The 16,488-nt window shown below is 57.2% G+C and overlaps 1 protein-coding gene across 1 annotated transcript in view; it reads right to left on the bottom strand.

The window, feature by feature from the left end:
• DPP10 (dipeptidyl peptidase like 10) overlaps window positions 1-16,488 on the bottom strand; it is a 685,122-nt gene that overhangs the window by 23,980 nt on the left and 644,654 nt on the right. Inside the window, exons 18-21 of the mRNA XM_073646140.1 lie at window positions 10,208-10,307; window positions 9,193-9,251; window positions 8,978-9,050; window positions 8,567-8,640 (exon numbers count right to left, since the gene is read on the bottom strand). Of these exons, the coding sequence (XP_073502241.1) occupies window positions 8,567-8,640; window positions 8,978-9,050; window positions 9,193-9,251; window positions 10,208-10,307 (306 nt within the window). The remainder of the gene's footprint in view (window positions 1-8,566; window positions 8,641-8,977; window positions 9,051-9,192; window positions 9,252-10,207; window positions 10,308-16,488) is intronic.

Here is a 16,488-nt window from a genome sequence, read left to right as displayed (position 1 = left end):
TCTGTGCGGCCGCTCATGTTCTCCCCTCTCCATGTCTGTATGGGGCTCTGTGCGGCCGCTCATGTTCTCCCCCCTCCATGTTTGTATGGGGCTCTGTGCGGCCGCTCATGTTCTCCCCCCTCCATGTCTGTATGGGGCACTGTGCGGCCGCTCATGTTCTCCTCCATGTCTGTATGGGGCTCTGTGCGGCCGCTCATGTTCTCCTCCATGTCTGTATGGGGCTCTGTGCGGCCGTTCATGTTCTTCTCCATGTCTGTATGGGGCTCTGTGCGGCCGCTCATGTTCTCCTCCATGTCCGTATGGGGCTCTGTGCGGCCGCTCATGCTCTCCTCCATGTCTGCATGGGGCTCTGTGCGGCCGCTCATGTTCTCCTCCATGTCTGTATGGGGCTCTGAGCGTCCGGTCATGTTCTCCTCCATGTCTGTATGGGGCTCTGTGTGGCCACTCATGTTCTCCCCCCTCCATGTCTGTATGGGGCTCTGTGCGTCCGGTCATGTTCTCCCCCCTCCATGTCTGTATGGGGCTCTGTGCGGCCGCTCATGTTCTCCCCCCTCCATGTCTGTATGGGGCTCTGTGCGGCCGCTCATGTTCTCCCCCCTCCATGTCTGTATGGGGCTCTGTGCGGCCGCTCATGTTCTCCTCCATGTCTGTATGGGGCTCTGTGCGGCCGCTCATGTTCTCCTCCCTCCATGTCTGTATGGGGCTCTGTGCGGCCGCTCATGTTCTCCCCCCTCCATGTCTGTATGGGGCTCTGTGCGGCCGCTCATGTTCTCCTCCATGTCTGTATGGGGCTCTGTGCGGCCGCTCATGTTCTCTCCATGTCTGTATGGGGCTCTGTGCGGCCGCTCATGTTCTCCCCTCTCCATGTCTGTATGGGGCTCTGTGCGGCCGCTCATGTTCTCCCCCCTCCATGTTTGTATGGGGCTCTGTGCGGCCGCTCATGATCTCTCCTCCATGTCTGTATGGGGCTCTGTGCGGCCGCTCATGTTCTCCCCCCTCCATGTCTGTATGGGGCTCTGTGCGGCCGCTCATGTTCTCCCCCCTCCATGTCTGTATGGGGCTCTGTGCGGCCGCTCATGTTCTCCCCCCTCCATGTCTGTATGGGGCTCTGTGCGGCCGCTCATGTTCTCCCCCCTCCATGTCTGCATGGGGCTCTGTGCGGCCGCTCATGTTCTCCTCCATTTCTGTATGGGGCTCTGTGCGGCCGCTCATGTTCTCCTCCATGTCTGTATGGGGCTCTGTGCGGCCGCTCATGTTCTCCTCCATGTCTGTATGGGGCACTGTGCGGCCGCTCATGTTCTCCTCCATGTCTGTATGGGGCTCTGTGCGGCCGCTCATGTTCTCCCCTCTCCATGTCTGTATGGGGCTCTGTGCGTCCGGTCATGTTCTCCTCCATGTCTGTATGGGGCTCTGTGCGTCCGCTCATGTTCTCCTCCATGTCTGTATGGGGCTCTGTGCGGCCGCTCATGTTCTCCTCCATGTCTGTATGGGGCTCTGTGCGGCCGCTCATGTTCTCCTCCATGTCTGTATGGGGCTCTGTGCGGCCGCTCATGTTCTCCCTCCATGTCTGTATGGGGCTCTGTGCGGCCGCTCATGTTCTCTTCCATGTCTGTATGGGGCTCTGTGCGGCCGCTCATGTTCTCCTCCATGTCTGTATGGGGCTCTGTGCGGCCGCTCATGTTCTCCTCCATGTCTGTATGGGGCTCTGTGCGGCCGCTCATGTTATCTCCTCCATGTCTGTATGGGGCTCTGTGCGGCCCCTCATGTTCTCTTCCATGTCTGTATGGGGCTCTGTGCGGCCGCTCATGTTCTCCTCCATGTCTGTATGGGGCTCTGTGCGGCCGCTTATGTTCTCTCCTCCATGTCTGTATGGGGCTCTGTGCGTCCGCTCATGTTCTCCTCCATGTCTGTATGGGGCTCTGTGCGGCCGCTCATGTTATCTCCTCCATGTCTGTATGGGGCTCTGTGCGGCCGCTCATGATCTCTCCTCCATGTCTGTATGGGGCTCTGTGCGGCCGCTCATGTTCTCCCCTCTCCATGTCTGTATGGGGCTCTGTGCGTCCGCTCATGTTCTCCTCCATGTCTGTATGGGGCTCTGTGCGGCCGCTCATGTTCTCCCCCCTCCATGTCTGTATGGGGCTCTGTGCGGCCGCTCATGTTCTCCTCCATGTCTGTATGGGGCTGTGTGCGGCCGCTCATGTTCTCCTCCATGTCTGTATGGGGCTCTGTGCGGCCGCTCATGTTCTCCTCCATGTCTGTATGGGGCTCTGTGCGGCCCCTCATGTTCTCCCTCCATGTCTGTATGGGGCTCTGTGCGGCCGCTCATGTTCTCCCCCCTCCATGTCTGTATGGGGCTCTGTGCGGCCGCTCATGTTCTCCCCCCTCCATGTCTGTATGGGGCTCTGTGCGGCCGCTCATGTTCTCCTCCATGTCTGTATGGGGCTCTGTGCGGCCGCTCATGTTCTCCTCCATGTCTGTATGGGGCTCTGTGCGGCCGCTCATGTTCTCCCCCCTCCATGTCTGTATGGGGCTCTGTGCGGCCGCTCATGTTCTCCTCCATGTCTGTATGGGGCTCTGTGCGGCCGCTCATGTTCTCTCCATGTCTGTATGGGGCTCTGTGCGGCCGATCATGTTCTCCCCCCTCCATGTTTGTATGGGGCTCTGTGCGGCCGCTCATGATCTCTCCTCCATGTCTGTATGGGGCTCTGTGCGGCCGCTCATGTTCTCCCCCCTCCATGTCTGTATGGGGCTCTGTGCGGCCGCTCATGTTCTCCCCCCTCCATGTCTGTATGGGGCTCTGTGCGGCCGCTCATGTTCTCCCCCCTCCATGTCTGTATGGGGCTCTGTGCGGCCGCTCATGTTCTCCCCCCTCCATGTCTGCATGGGGCTCTGTGCGGCCGCTCATGTTCTCCTCCATGTCTGTATGGGGCTCTGTGCGGCCGCTCATGTTCTCCTCCATTTCTGTATGGGGCTCTGTGCGGCCGCTCATGTTCTCCTCCATGTCTGTATGGGGCTCTGTGCGGCCGCTCATGTTCTCCTCCATGTCTGTATGGGGCACTGTGCGGCCGCTCATGTTCTCCTCCATGTCTGTATGGGGCTCTGTGCGGCCGCTCATGTTCTCCTCCATGTCTGTATGGGGCTCTGTGCGGCCGCTCATGTTCTCCCCTCTCCATGTCTGTATGGGGCTCTGTGCGTCCGGTCATGTTCTCCTCCATGTCTGTATGGGGCTCTGTGCGTCCGCTCATGTTCTCCTCCATGTCTGTATGGGGCTCTGTGCGGCCGCTCATGTTCTCCTCCATGTCTGTATGGGGCTCTGTGCGGCCGCTCATGTTCTCCTCCATGTCTGTATGGGGCTCTGTGCGGCCGCTCATGTTCTCCCTCCATGTCTGTATGGGGCTCTGTGCGGCCCCTCATGCTCTCTTCCATGTCTGTATGGGGCTCTGTGCGGCCGCTCATGTTCTCCTCCATGTCTGTATGGGGCTCTGTGCGGCCGCTCATGTTCTCCTCCATGTCTGTATGGGGCTCTGTGCGGCCGCTCATGTTCTCCCTCCATGTCTGTATGGGGCTCTGTGCGGCCCCTCATGTTCTCTTCCATGTCTGTATGGGGCTCTGTGCGGCCGCTCATGTTCTCCTCCATGTCTGTATGGGGCTCTGTGCGGCCGCTCATGTTATCTCCTCCATGTCTGTATGGGGCTCTGTGCGGCCCCTCATGTTCTCTTCCATGTCTGTATGGGGCTCTGTGCGGCCGCTCATGTTCTCCTCCATGTGTGTATGGGGCTCTGTGCGGCCGCTTATGTTCTCTCCTCCATGTCTGTATGGGGCTCTGTGCGTCCGCTCATGTTCTCCTCCATGTCTGTATGGGGCTCTGTGCGGCCGCTCATGTTCTCCTCCATGTCTGTATGGGGCTCTGTGCGGCCCCTCATGTTCTCTTCCATGTCTGTATGGGGCTCTGTGCGGCCGCTCATGTTCTCCTCCATGTCTGTATGGGGCTCTGTGCGGCCCCTCATGTTCTCTTCCATGTCTGTATGGGGCTCTGTGCAGCCGCTCATGTTCTCCTCCATGTCTGTATGGGGCTCTGTGCGGTCGCTCATGTTCTCCTCCATGTCTGTATGGGGCTCTGTGCGGCCGCTCATGTTCTCCTCCATGTCTGTATGGGGCTCTGTGCGGCCGCTTATGTTCTCTCCTCCATGTCTGTATGGGGCTCTGTGCGTCCGCTCATGTTCTCCTCCATGTCTGTATGGGGCTCTGTGCGGCCGCTCATGTTCTCCTCCATGTCTGTATGGGGCTCTGTGCGGCCGCTCATGTTCTCCTCCATGTCTGTATGGGGCTCTGTGCGGCCGCTCATGTTCTCCCTCCATGTCTGTATGGGGCTCTGTGCGGCCGCTCATGTTCTCCTCCATGTCTGTATGGGGCTCTGTGCGGCCCCTCATGTTCTCTTCCATGTCTGTATGGGGCTCTGTGCGGCCGCTCATGTTCTCCTCCATGTCTGTATGGGGCTCTGTGCGGCCGCTCATGTTATCTCCTCCATGTCTGTATGGGGCTCTGTGCGGCCCCTCATGTTCTCTTCCATGTCTGTATGGGGCTCTGTGCGGCCGCTCATGTTCTCCTCCATGTCTGTATGGGGCTCTGTGCAGCCGCTCATGTTCTCCTCCATGTCTGTATGGGGCTCTGTGCGTCCGCTCATGTTCTCCTCCATGTCTGTATGGGGCTCTGTGCGTCCGCTCATGTTCTCCTCCATGTCTGTATGGGGCTCTGTGCGGCCGCTCATGTTCTCCTCCATGTCTGTATGGGACTCTGTGCGGCCGCTCATGTTCTCTCCTCCATGTCTGTATGGGGCTCTGTGCGGCCGCTCATGTTCTCCTCCATGTCTGTATGGGGCTCTGTGCGGCCGCTCATGTTCTCCTCCATGTCTGTATGGGGCTCTGTGCGGCCGCTCATGTTCTCCCTCCATGTCTGTATGGGGCTCTGTGCGGCCGCTCATGTTCTCCCTCCATGTCTGTATGGGGCTCTGTGCGGCCGCTCATGTTCTTCCCCTCCATGTCTGTATGGGGCTCTGTGCGTCCGCTCATGTTCTCCTCCATGTCTGTATGGGGCTCTGTGCGTCCGCTCATGTTCTCCTCCATGTCTGTATGGGGCTCTGTGCGGCCGCTCATGTTCTCCTCCATGTCTGTATGGGGCTCTGTGCGGCCGCTCATGTTCTCCTCCATGTCTGTATGGGGCTCTGTGCGGCCGCTCATGTTCTCCTCTATGTCTGTATGGGGCTCTGTGCGGCCGCTCATGTTCTCCTCCATGTCTGTATGGGGCTCTGTGCGGCCGCTCATGTTCTCCTCCATGTCTGTATGGGGCACTGTGCGACCGCTCATGTTCTCCTCCATGTCTGTATGGGGCACTGTGCGACCGCTCATGTTCTCCTCCATGTCTGTATGGGGCTCTGTGCGGCCGCTCATGTTCTCCCCTCTCCATGTCTGTATGGGGCTCTGTGCGTCCGCTCATGTTCTCCTCCATGTCTGTATGGGGCTCTGTGCGGCCGCTCATGTTCTCCACCATGTCTGTATGGGGCTCTGTGCGGCCGCTCATGTTCTCCTCCATGTCTGTATGGGGCTGTGTGCGGCCGCTCATGTTCTCCACCATGTCTGTATGGGGCTCTGTGCGGCCGCTCATGTTCTCCTCCATGTCTGTATGGGGCTCTGTGCGGCCCCTCATGTTCTCCCTCCATGTCTGTATGGGGCTCTGTGCGGCCGCTCATGTTCTCCCCCCTCCATGTCTGTATGGGGCTCTGTGCGGCCGCTCATGTTCTCCCCCCTCCATGTCTGTATGGGGCTCTGTGCGGCCGCTCATGTTCTCCTCCATGTCTGTATGGGGCTCTGTGCGGCCGCTCATGTTCTCCCCCCTCCATGTCTGTATGGGGCTCTGTGCGGCCGCTCATGTTCTCCTCCATGTCTGTATGGGGCTCTGTGCGGCCGCTCATGTTCTCCTCCATGTCTGTATGGGGCTCTGTGCGGCCGCTCATGTTCTCCCCCCTCCATGTCTGTATGGGGCTCTGTGCGGCCGCTCATGTTCTCCTCCATGTCTGTATGGGGCTCTGTGCGGCCGCTCATGTTCTCCTCCATGTCTGTATGGGGCACTGTGCGGCCGCTCATGTTCTCCTCCATGTCTGTATGGGGCTCTGTGCGGCCGCTCATGTTCTCCTCCATGTCCGTATGGGGCTCTGTGCGGCCGCTCATGTTCTCCTCCATGTCTGTATGGGGCTCTGTGCGGCCGCTCATGTTCTCCTCCATGTCTGTATGGGGCTCTGTGCGTCCGGTCATGTTCTCCTCCATGTCTGTATGGGGCTCTGTGCGGCTGCTCATGTTCTCCCCCCTCCATGTCTGTATGGGGCTCTGTGCGGCCGCTCATGTTCTCCCCCCTCCATGTCTGTATGGGGCTCTGTGCGGCCGCTCATGTTCTCCCCCCTCCATGTCTGTATGGGGCTCTGTGCGGCCGCTCATGTTCTCCTCCATGTCTGTATGGGGCTCTGTGCGGCCGCTCATGTTCTCCTCCCTCCATGTCTGTATGGGGCTCTGTGCGGCCGCTCATGTTCTCCCCCCTCCATGTCTGTATGGGGCTCTGTGCGGCCGCTCATGTTCTCCTCCATGTCTGTATGGGGCACTGTGCGGCCGCTCATGTTCTCCTCCATGTCTGTATGGGGCTCTGTGCGGCCGCTCATGTTCTCCTCCATGTCTGTATGGGGCTCTGTGCGGCCGCTCATGTTCTCCCCCCTCCATGTCTGTATGGGGCTCTGTGCGGCCGCTCATGTTCTCCTCCATGTCTGTATGGGGCTCTGTGCGGCCGCTCATGTTCTCCTCCATGTCTGTATGGGGCTCTGTGCGGCCGCTCATGTTCTCCCCCCTCCATGTCTGTATGGGACTCTGTGCGGCCGCTCATGTTCTCCTCCATGTCTGTATGGGGCACTGTGCGGCCGCTCATGTTCTCCTCCATGTCTGTATGGGGCTCTGTGCGGCCGCTCATGTTCTCCTCCATGTCTGTATGGGGCTCTGTGCGGCCGCTCATGTTCTCCTCCATGTCTGTATGGGGCTCTGTGCGGCCGCTCATGTTCTCCTCCATGTCTGTATGGGGCTCTGTGCGGCCGCTCATGTTCTCCTCCATGTCTGTATGGGGCTCTGTGCGGCCGCTCATGTTCTCCCTTCATGTCTGTATGGGGCTCTGTGCGGCCGCTCATGTTCTCCTCCATGTCTGTATGGGGCTCTGTGTGGCCGCTCATGTTCTCCCTCCATGTCTGTATGGGGCTCTGTGCGGCCGCTCATGTTCTCCTCCATGTCTGTATGGGGCACTGTGCGGCCGCTCATGTTCTCCTCCATGTCTGTATGGGGCTCTGTGCGGCCGCTCATGTTCTCCTCCATGTCTGTATGGGGCTCTGTGTGGCCGCTCATGTTCTCCTCCATGTCTGTATGGGGCTCTGTGCGGCCGCTCATGTTCTCCTCCATGTCTGTATGGGGCACTGTGCGGCCGCTCATGTTCTCCTCCATGTCTGTATGAGGCTCTGTGCGGCCGCTCATGTTCTCCTCCATGTCTGTATGGGGCTCTGTGTGGCCGCTCATGTTCTCCTCCATGTCTGTATGGGGCTCTGTGTGGCCGCTCATGTTCTCCTCCATGTCTGTATGGGGCTCTGTGCGGCCGCTCATGTTCTCCTCCATGTCTGTATGGGGCTCTGTGCGGCCGCTCATGTTCTCCTCCATGTCTGTATGGGGCTCTGTGCGGCCGCTCATGTTCTCCTCCATGTCTGTATGGGGCTCTGTGCGGCCGCTCATGTTCTCCTCCATGTCTGTATGGGGCTCTGTGCGGCCGCTCATGTTCTCCTCCATGTCTGTATGGGGCTCTGTGCGGCCGCTCATGTTCTCCTCCATGTCTGTATGGGGCTCTGTGCGGCCGCTCATGTCCTCCTCCATGTCCGTATGGGGCTCTGTGCGGCCGCTCATGTTCTCCTCCATGTCTGTATGGGGCTCTGTGCGGCCGCTCATGTTCTCTCCTCCATGTCTGTATGGGGCTCTGTGCGGCCGCTCATGTTCTCCTCCATGTCTGTATGGGGCTCTGTGCGGCCGCTCATGTTCTCCCCTCCATGTCTGTATGGGGCTCTGTGCGGCCGCTCATGTTCTCCTCCATGTCTATATGGGGCTCTGTGCGGCCGCTCATGTTCTCCTCCATGTGTGTATGGGGCTCTGTGCGTCCCGTCATGTTCTCCTCCATGTCTATATGGGGCTCTGTGCGGCCGCTCATGTTCCCCTCCATGTCTGTATGGGGCTCTGTGCGTCCCGTCATGTTCTCCTCCATGTCTGTATGGGGCTCTGTGTTCCCACAAAACTGAAGCTATAAATGTCCACAATGTCTTGTGCTGAAGATTAAGATTTCCCTTCAATGGAGCTGAGGGTCCGCGGCCGCCCCTTGAAAACCCATGTTCCTCATCATCACAACGATCATCCTCACCGTATATAACACAATAGTTCACAATTGTAAACTTATAGTAAAAAAACATTCAGTACAAAGTGTAGCAGGAGCTCGGGGGTCTCACCTGCACCGTGTGGTTCACCCCGACCTTGATCAGCTGTTTGATCAGTTCTGCTGAATGCTGGAAATGGACTTTAGCTAAAAAGACAAAAGATCAGTCAGAAGGAGCAAAGGTCCAACCAAAGATTTCATCCGACGCCCAAACCCTAACCCCAACTCTTAAACACGTCTGTCCCTAACACAGACTCTCATTAATAACCCGCTGGACCCTCTGACCCTTGTAAGGTCTGATCCTTAAACACTCACTGGACAGCGGGATCGGATCAATAATCACCCGCTGGAAGGTCCTGATCATCTCCCGCTGGACCCTAAACCTCTTAGTATCTGATCTTTAATCATCCGCTGGGCTCTTGGTAGGACCTGACCCCGTTATACTTCAAAGTCCATATATATATAAAAAGGTTTCTTTGCTCACCGTCTGCCATGCCATGGACCAGTAATAGGTTCTTCACTCTGAAGCCATGGATGTTGTGTAAGACGCTGGAGGCCTAGAACACAGCAGAAAGGATTATACAACTTTCTGACGGTATCTGTCCCCAGCGGGTGTAATAAACAAACCATGATGATCCCACAGCCCATGGTTCCTCACCCCTCGCATTGTGCTGGGGGCTCTTGCATATAATCCTCTACCTGATATGTGTTGTCCTCTGCAGATGGCATACCCAGGTAACGCTCCGAGAAGGACGAAGCTGCGGGAAAGAGAAGGAACAGTCAGTGTCCAGCAGTCCCATGTAAAACTCATTCACCTTCTTCAGGAAGAATTCCCCCCAGCAATATGAGGATCCTTTTTGTTCATTGGTAAATACAAACCTAGTTCCAAAACAGTTGTGCCACCGTGTAAGATCCAAAGAAAAGCAGAATGTGATGATCTGTAAATCTCTTATCACCGTATTTTCTCACACATAACAGATCGGACATTGAACGTTGGATATTTTTCCATTTCAGTTGTATCCAAGCCATGCCCACCATTTTCCCGGGACTTGCCCACCATTTTCCCGGGACTTGCCCACCATTTTCCCGGGACTTGCCCACCATTGTGCCCGGTTGCGTCCACCGATGGCTTCCCCTCTTCCTATCACAGTCTGTAAATGTCGGGGAAGTGAGGAGACAATGGCTGGAGTTTTGGGAGAGGAACGTTGTCCCCTTCTTGTCCGACGTTGAATTCTCGCTGCTCTATAGTTCGGGGTCTTTGCTGGATTTCGGGTTTTTATAATGCATGGTATTTTCTATTGGTGGAGGGTCCAGACCGCGGGCGGCCGGTTCATCTTTCCAATTCTATGTTGAGGAACATTTTTATGGAATTTGTCCACAATTTTTAGCTGCGGTTGTTCACAGATCGGTGACCTCCGACCATCTTTGCTTCGGAGAGACTCTGCCTCTCACATATGCTCTTTATACACAATAATGTGATGAAGATGAACATTGACGCTCCAACTGTTTTTCATTTGTGTCATGTTAACCCTTTCCCAACATTTTCTGGAGGTGTTGCAGTCAATTTGTAAATTACTTAATTTTTTCAAATGAAACATGTCAAACGTTCAGCGTCAGATCTGTTCTGAGTGAATAACATTTGCTGATAAGAGAAATCAAAATCATTACATTCTTCTCTTTAGTTTTTTGAATTGAGTTTTTAAGGTTTACTCACCATATAACCTCATATCGGTGATCGGAGCAATTAAGGCTCCACATCTGAACAGTCTCTCGTTGGCCTTTAGGATCATAGATGCAATGTAACCGCCGTAACCCTGGAGCGAGAGACACAACTCAGAAAATCACCCAAAAAGATCTGACCTGATGCTGCAATTACTGATAGCAGCCACCGACAACACAACCTTCAGTCCTAAATAGCTGGATTCTTAACGGGTGCTATGAGTCACGGCTGCAGGGTGCACAGAATCCACATGGTCGGGTGCAGAGATCCAATAATTTCCCAGAACCCATAAAGTTCAGTGTTCACATATTCATCCAGAATACTTCTAGCATCTTCTGAGAGTCCAAAATACTCAGCTGCTTGAAAACCAAATATCACTACAGTCAACCCCTACAGCGGGGAACCTACAGGCAGAACCCCTACAGCGGGGAACCTTCAGGCAGAACCCCTACAGCGGGGAACCTATAGCCAGAACCCCTACAGCGGGGAACCTACAGTCGGAACCCCTACAGCCAGAACCCCTACAGAGGGCAACCTACAGCCAGAACCCCTACAGCGGGGAACCTACAGGCAGAACCCCTACAGCGGGGAACCTACAGCCGGAACCCCTACAGCCAGAACCCCTACAGCGGGGAACCTACAGCCGGAACCCCTAAAGTGGGGAACCTACAGCCAGAACCCCTACAGCGGGGAACCTAGAGGCAGAACCCCTACAGCGGGGAATCTACAGCCAGAACCCCTAAAGTGGGGAACCTACAGCCAGAACCCCTACAGCGGGGAACCTACAGGCAGAGCCCCTACAGCGGAGAACCTACAGCCGGAACCCCTACAGCCAGAACCCCTACAGCCAGAACCCCTACAGCGGGGAACCTACAGACAGAACCCCTACATCGGGGTACCTACAGCCAGAACCCCTACAGCGGAGAACCTACAGCCAGAACCCCTACAGCGGAGAAACTACAGCCAGAACCCCTACAGTGGGCAACCTACAGCAGAACTCCTACAGCCAGAACCCCTACAGTGGGGTACCTACAGCCAGAAACCCACAGCGGGGAACCTACAGCCAGAACCCCTACATTGGGCAACCTATAGCCAGAACTCCTACAGCGGGGAACCTACAGCCAGAACCCCTACAGCGGGGAACCTACAGCCAGAACCCCTAAAGTGGGAAACCTACAGCCAGAACCCCTACATTGGGGAACCTACAGCCAGAACCCCTACAGCCAGAACCCCTACAGTGGGGAACCTACAGGCAGAACCCCTACAGCGGGGAACCTACAGCCAGAACCCCCACAGCAGGGAACCTACAGCCAGAACCCCTACAGCGGGGAACCTACAGCCAGAACCCCTACAGCTGGGAACCTACAGCCAGAACCCCTACAGCGGAGAACCTAGAGCCAGAACCCCTACAGTGGAGAACCTACAGCCAGAACCCCTACAGCGGAGAACCTACAGCCAGAACCCCCACAGCGGGGAACCTACAGCCAGAACCCCTACAGCGGAGAACCTACAGCCAGAACCCCTACAGTGGGCAAAATACAGCAGAACTCCTACAGCGGGGAACCTACAGCCAGAACCCCTACAGCGGGGTACCTACAGCCAGAACCCCCACAGCGGGGAACCTACAGCCAGAACCCCTACATTGGGCAACCTATAGCCAGAACTCCTACAGCGGGGAACCTACAGCCAGAACCCCTACAGCGGGGAACCTACAGCCAGAACCCGTAAAGTGGGAAACCTACAGCCAGAACCCCTACAGTGGGGAACCTACAGCCAGAACCCCTACAGCCAGAACCCCTAAAGTGGGGAACCTACAGGCAGAACCCCTACAGCGGGGAACCTACAGCCAGAACCCCCACAGCAGGGAACCTACAGCCAGAACCCCTACAGCGGGGAACCTATAGCCAGAACCCCTACAGCTGGGAACCTACAGCCAGAACCCCTACAGCGGAGAACCTACAGCCAAAACCCCTACAGTGGAGAACCTACAGCCAGAACCCCTACAGCGGAGAACCTACAGCGAGAACCCCCACAGCAGGGAACCTACAGCCAGAAACCCTACAGTGGGGAACCTACAGCCAGAACTAATACAGAGGGGAACCTACAGCCAGAACCCCTACAGCCAGAACCCCTAAAGTGGGGAACCTACAGCCAGAACCCCTACAGCGGGGAACCTACAGGCAGAGCCCCTACAGCGGGGAACCTACAGCCGGAACCCCTACAGCCAGAACCCCTACAGCCAGAACCCCTACAGCGGGGAACCTACAGCTAGAACCCCTACAGCGGGGTACCTACAGCCAGAACCCCTACAGCGGAGAACCTACAGCCAGAACCCCTACAGCAGGGAACCTACAGCCAGAACCCCTACAGAGGGGTACCTACAGCCAGAACCCCTACAGCGGAGAACCTACAGCCAGAACCCCTACAATGGGCAACCTACAGCAGAACTCCTAAAACGGGGAACCTACAGCCAGAACCCCTACAGCGGGGTACCTACAGCCAGAACCCCTACAGCGGGGAACCTACAGCCAGAACCCCTACATTGGGCAACCTATAGCCAGAACTCCTACAGCGGGGAACCTACAGCCAGAACCCCTACAGCCAGAACCCCTACAGTGGGGAACCTACAGCCAGAACCCCTACAGCGGGGAACCTACAGCCAGAACCCCTAAAGTGGGAAACCTACAGCCAGAACCCCTACAGCAGGGAACCTACAGCCAGAACCCCTACAGCCAGAACCCCTACAGTGGGGAACCTACAGCCAGAACCCCCACAGTAACCTACAGCCAGAACCCCTACAGCCAGAACCCCTACAGCCAGAACTCCTACAGCGGGGAACCTACAGCCAGAACCCCTACAGCGGGGAACCTACAGCCAGAACCCCTAAAGTGGGGAACCTACAGCCAGAACCCCTACAGCGGGGAACCTACAGCCAGAATCCCTACAGCGGGGAACCTACAGCCAGAACCCCTACAGCGGGGAACCTACAGCCAGAACTCCTACAGCCAGAACCCCTACAGTGGGGAACCTACAGTCAGAACCCCTACAGCGGGGAACCTACAGCCAGAACCCCTACAGCCAGAACCCCTATAGTGGGGAACCTACAGGCAGAACCACTACAGCGGGGAACCTACAGTCAGAACCCCCACAGCAGGGAACCTACAGCCAGAACAACTACAGCGGGGAACCTACAGCCAGAACCCCTACAGCCAGAACCCCTACAGCGGGGAACCTACAGCCAGAACCCCTACAGCAGGGAACCTACAGCCAGAAAACCTACAGTGGGGAACCTACAGCCAGAACCCCTACAGCGGAGAACCTACAGCCAGAACCCCTACAGCGGAGAACCTACAGCCAGAACCCCTACAGTGGGGAACCTACAGCCAGAACTCCTACAGCGGGGGACCTACAGCCAGATCCCCTACAGCGGGGAACCTACAGCCAGAACCCCTAAAGTGGGGAACCTACAGCCAGAACCCCTACAGTGGGGAACCTACAGCCAGAACCCCTACAGCGGTGAACCTACAGCCAGAACCCCTACAGCGGAGAAACTACAGCCAGAACCCCTACAGTGGGCAACCTACAGCAGAACTCCTACAGCCAGAACCCCTACAGTGGGGTACCTACAGCCAGAAACCCACAGCGGGGAACCTACAGCCAGAACCCCTACATTGGGCAACCTATAGCCAGAACTCCTACAGCGGGGAACCTACAGCCAGAACCCCTACAGCGGGGAACCTACAGCCAGAACCCCCACAGCAGGGAACCTACAGCCAGAACCCCTACAGCGGGGAACCTACAGCCAGAACCCCTACAGCTGGGAACCTACAGCCAGAACCCCTACAGCGGAGAACCTACAGCCAAAACCCCTACAGTGGAGAACCTACAGCCAGAACCCCTACAGCGGAGAACCTACAGCGAGAACCCCCACACCAGGGAACCTACAGCCAGAAACCCTACAGTGGGGAACCTACAGCCAGAACTAATACAGAGGGGAACCTACAGCCAGAACCCCTAAAGTGGGGAACCTACAGCCAGAACCCCTACAGCGGGGAACCTACAGGCAGAGCCCCTACAGCGGGGAACCTACAGCCGGAACCCCTACAGCCAGAACCCCTACAGCCAGAACCCCTACAGCGGGGAACCTACAGCTAGAACCCCTACAGCGGGGTACCTACAGCCAGAACCCCTACAGCGGAGAACCTACAGCCAGAACCCCTACAGCGGGGAACCTACAGCCAGAACCCCTACAGAGGGGTACCTACAGCCAGAACCCCTACAGCGGAGAACCTACAGCCAGAACCCCTACAATGGGCAACCTACAGCAGAACTCCTAAAATGGGGAACCTACAGCCAGAACCCCTACAGCGGGGTACCTACAGCCAGAACCCCTACAGCGGGGAACCTACAGCCAGAACCCCTACATTGGGCAACCTATAGCCAGAACTCCTACAGCGGGGAACCTACAGCCAGAACCCCTACAGCCAGAACCCCTACAGTGGGGAACCTACAGCCAGAACCCCTACAGCGGGGAACCTACAGCCAGAACCCCTAAAGTGGGAAACCTACAGCCAGAACCCCTACAGCAGGGAACCTACAGCCAGAACCCCTACAGCCAGAACCCCTACAGTGGGGAACCTACAGCCAGAACCCCCACAGTAGGGAACCTACAGCCAGAACCCCTACAGCCAGAACCCCTACAGCCAGAACTCCTACAGCGGGGAACCTACAGCCAGAACCCCTACAGCGGGGAACCTACAGCCAGAACCCCTAAAGTGGGGAACCTACAGCCAGAACCCCTACAGCGGGGAACCTACAGCCAGAATCCCTACAGCGGGGAACCTACAGCCAGAACCCCTACAGCGGGGAACCTACAGCCAGAACTCCTACAGCCAGAACCCCTACAGTGGGGAACCTACAGTCAGAACCCCTACAGCGGGGAACCTACAGCCAGAACCCCTACAGCCAGAACCCCTATAGTGGGGAACCTACAGGCAGAACCACTACAGCGGGGAACCTACAGTCAGAACCCCCACAGCAGGGAACCTACAGCCAGAACAACTACAGCGGGGAACCTACAGCCAGAACCCCTACAGCCAGAACCCCTACAGCGGGGAACCTACAGCCAGAACCCCTACAGCAGGGAACCTACAGCCAGAAAACCTACAGTGGGGAACCTACAGCCAGAACCCCTACAGCGGAGAACCTACAGCCAGAACCCCTACAGCGGAGAACCTACAGCCAGAACCCCTACAGTGGGGAACCTACAGCCAGAACTCCTACAGCGGGGGACCTACAGCCAGATCCCCTACAGCGGGGAACCTACAGCCAGAACCCCTAAAGTGGGGAACCTACAGCCAGAACCCCTACAGTGGGGAACCTACAGCCAGAACCCCTACAGCGGTGAACCTACAGCCAGAACCCCTACAGCGGAGAAACTACAGCCAGAACCCCTACAGTGGGCAACCTACAGCAGAACTCCTACAGCCAGAACCCCTACAGTGGGGTACCTACAGCCAGAAACCCACAGCGGGGAACCTACAGCCAGAACCCCTACATTGGGCAACCTATAGCCAGAACTCCTACAGCGGGGAACCTACAGCCAGAACCCCTACAGCGGGGAACCTACAGCCAGAACCCCTAAAGTGGGAAACCTACAGCCAGAACCCCTACAGTGGGGAACCTACAGCCAGAACCCCTACAGCCAGAACCCCTACAGTGGGGAACCTACAGGCAGAACCCCTACAGCGGGGAACCTACAGCCAGAACCCCCACAGCAGGGAACCTACAGCCAGAACCCCTACAGCGGGGAACCTACAGCCAGAACCCCTACAGCTGGGAACCTACAGCCAGAACCCCTACAGCGGAGAACCTAGAGCCAGAACCCCTACAGTGGAGAACCTACAGCCAGAACCCCTACAGCGGAGAACCTACAGCCAGAACCCCCACAGCAGGGAACCTACAGCCAGAACCCCTACAGCGGAGAACCTACAGCCAGAACCCCTACAGTGGGCAAACTACAGCAGAACTCCTACAGCGGGGAACCTACAGCCAGAACCCCTACAGCGGGGTACCTACAGCCAGAACCCCCACAGCGGGGAACCTACAGCCAGAACCCCTACATTGGGCAACCTATAGCCAGAACTCCTACAGCGGGGAACCTACAGCCAGAACCCCTACAGCGGGGAACCTACAGCCAGAACCCGTAAAGTGGGAAACCTACAGCCAGAACCCCTACAGTGGGGAACCTACAGCCAGAACCCCTACAGCCAGAA

Source organism: Phyllobates terribilis, unplaced genomic scaffold (assembly GCF_046119375.1).
Source record: "Phyllobates terribilis strain yellow unplaced genomic scaffold, ASM4611937v1 Scaffold_9__5_contigs__length_417890890, whole genome shotgun sequence".
Taxonomy (NCBI): Eukaryota; Metazoa; Chordata; class Amphibia; order Anura; family Dendrobatidae; genus Phyllobates; species Phyllobates terribilis.
This window is presented reverse-complemented; position numbering and strand designations above follow the sequence as displayed.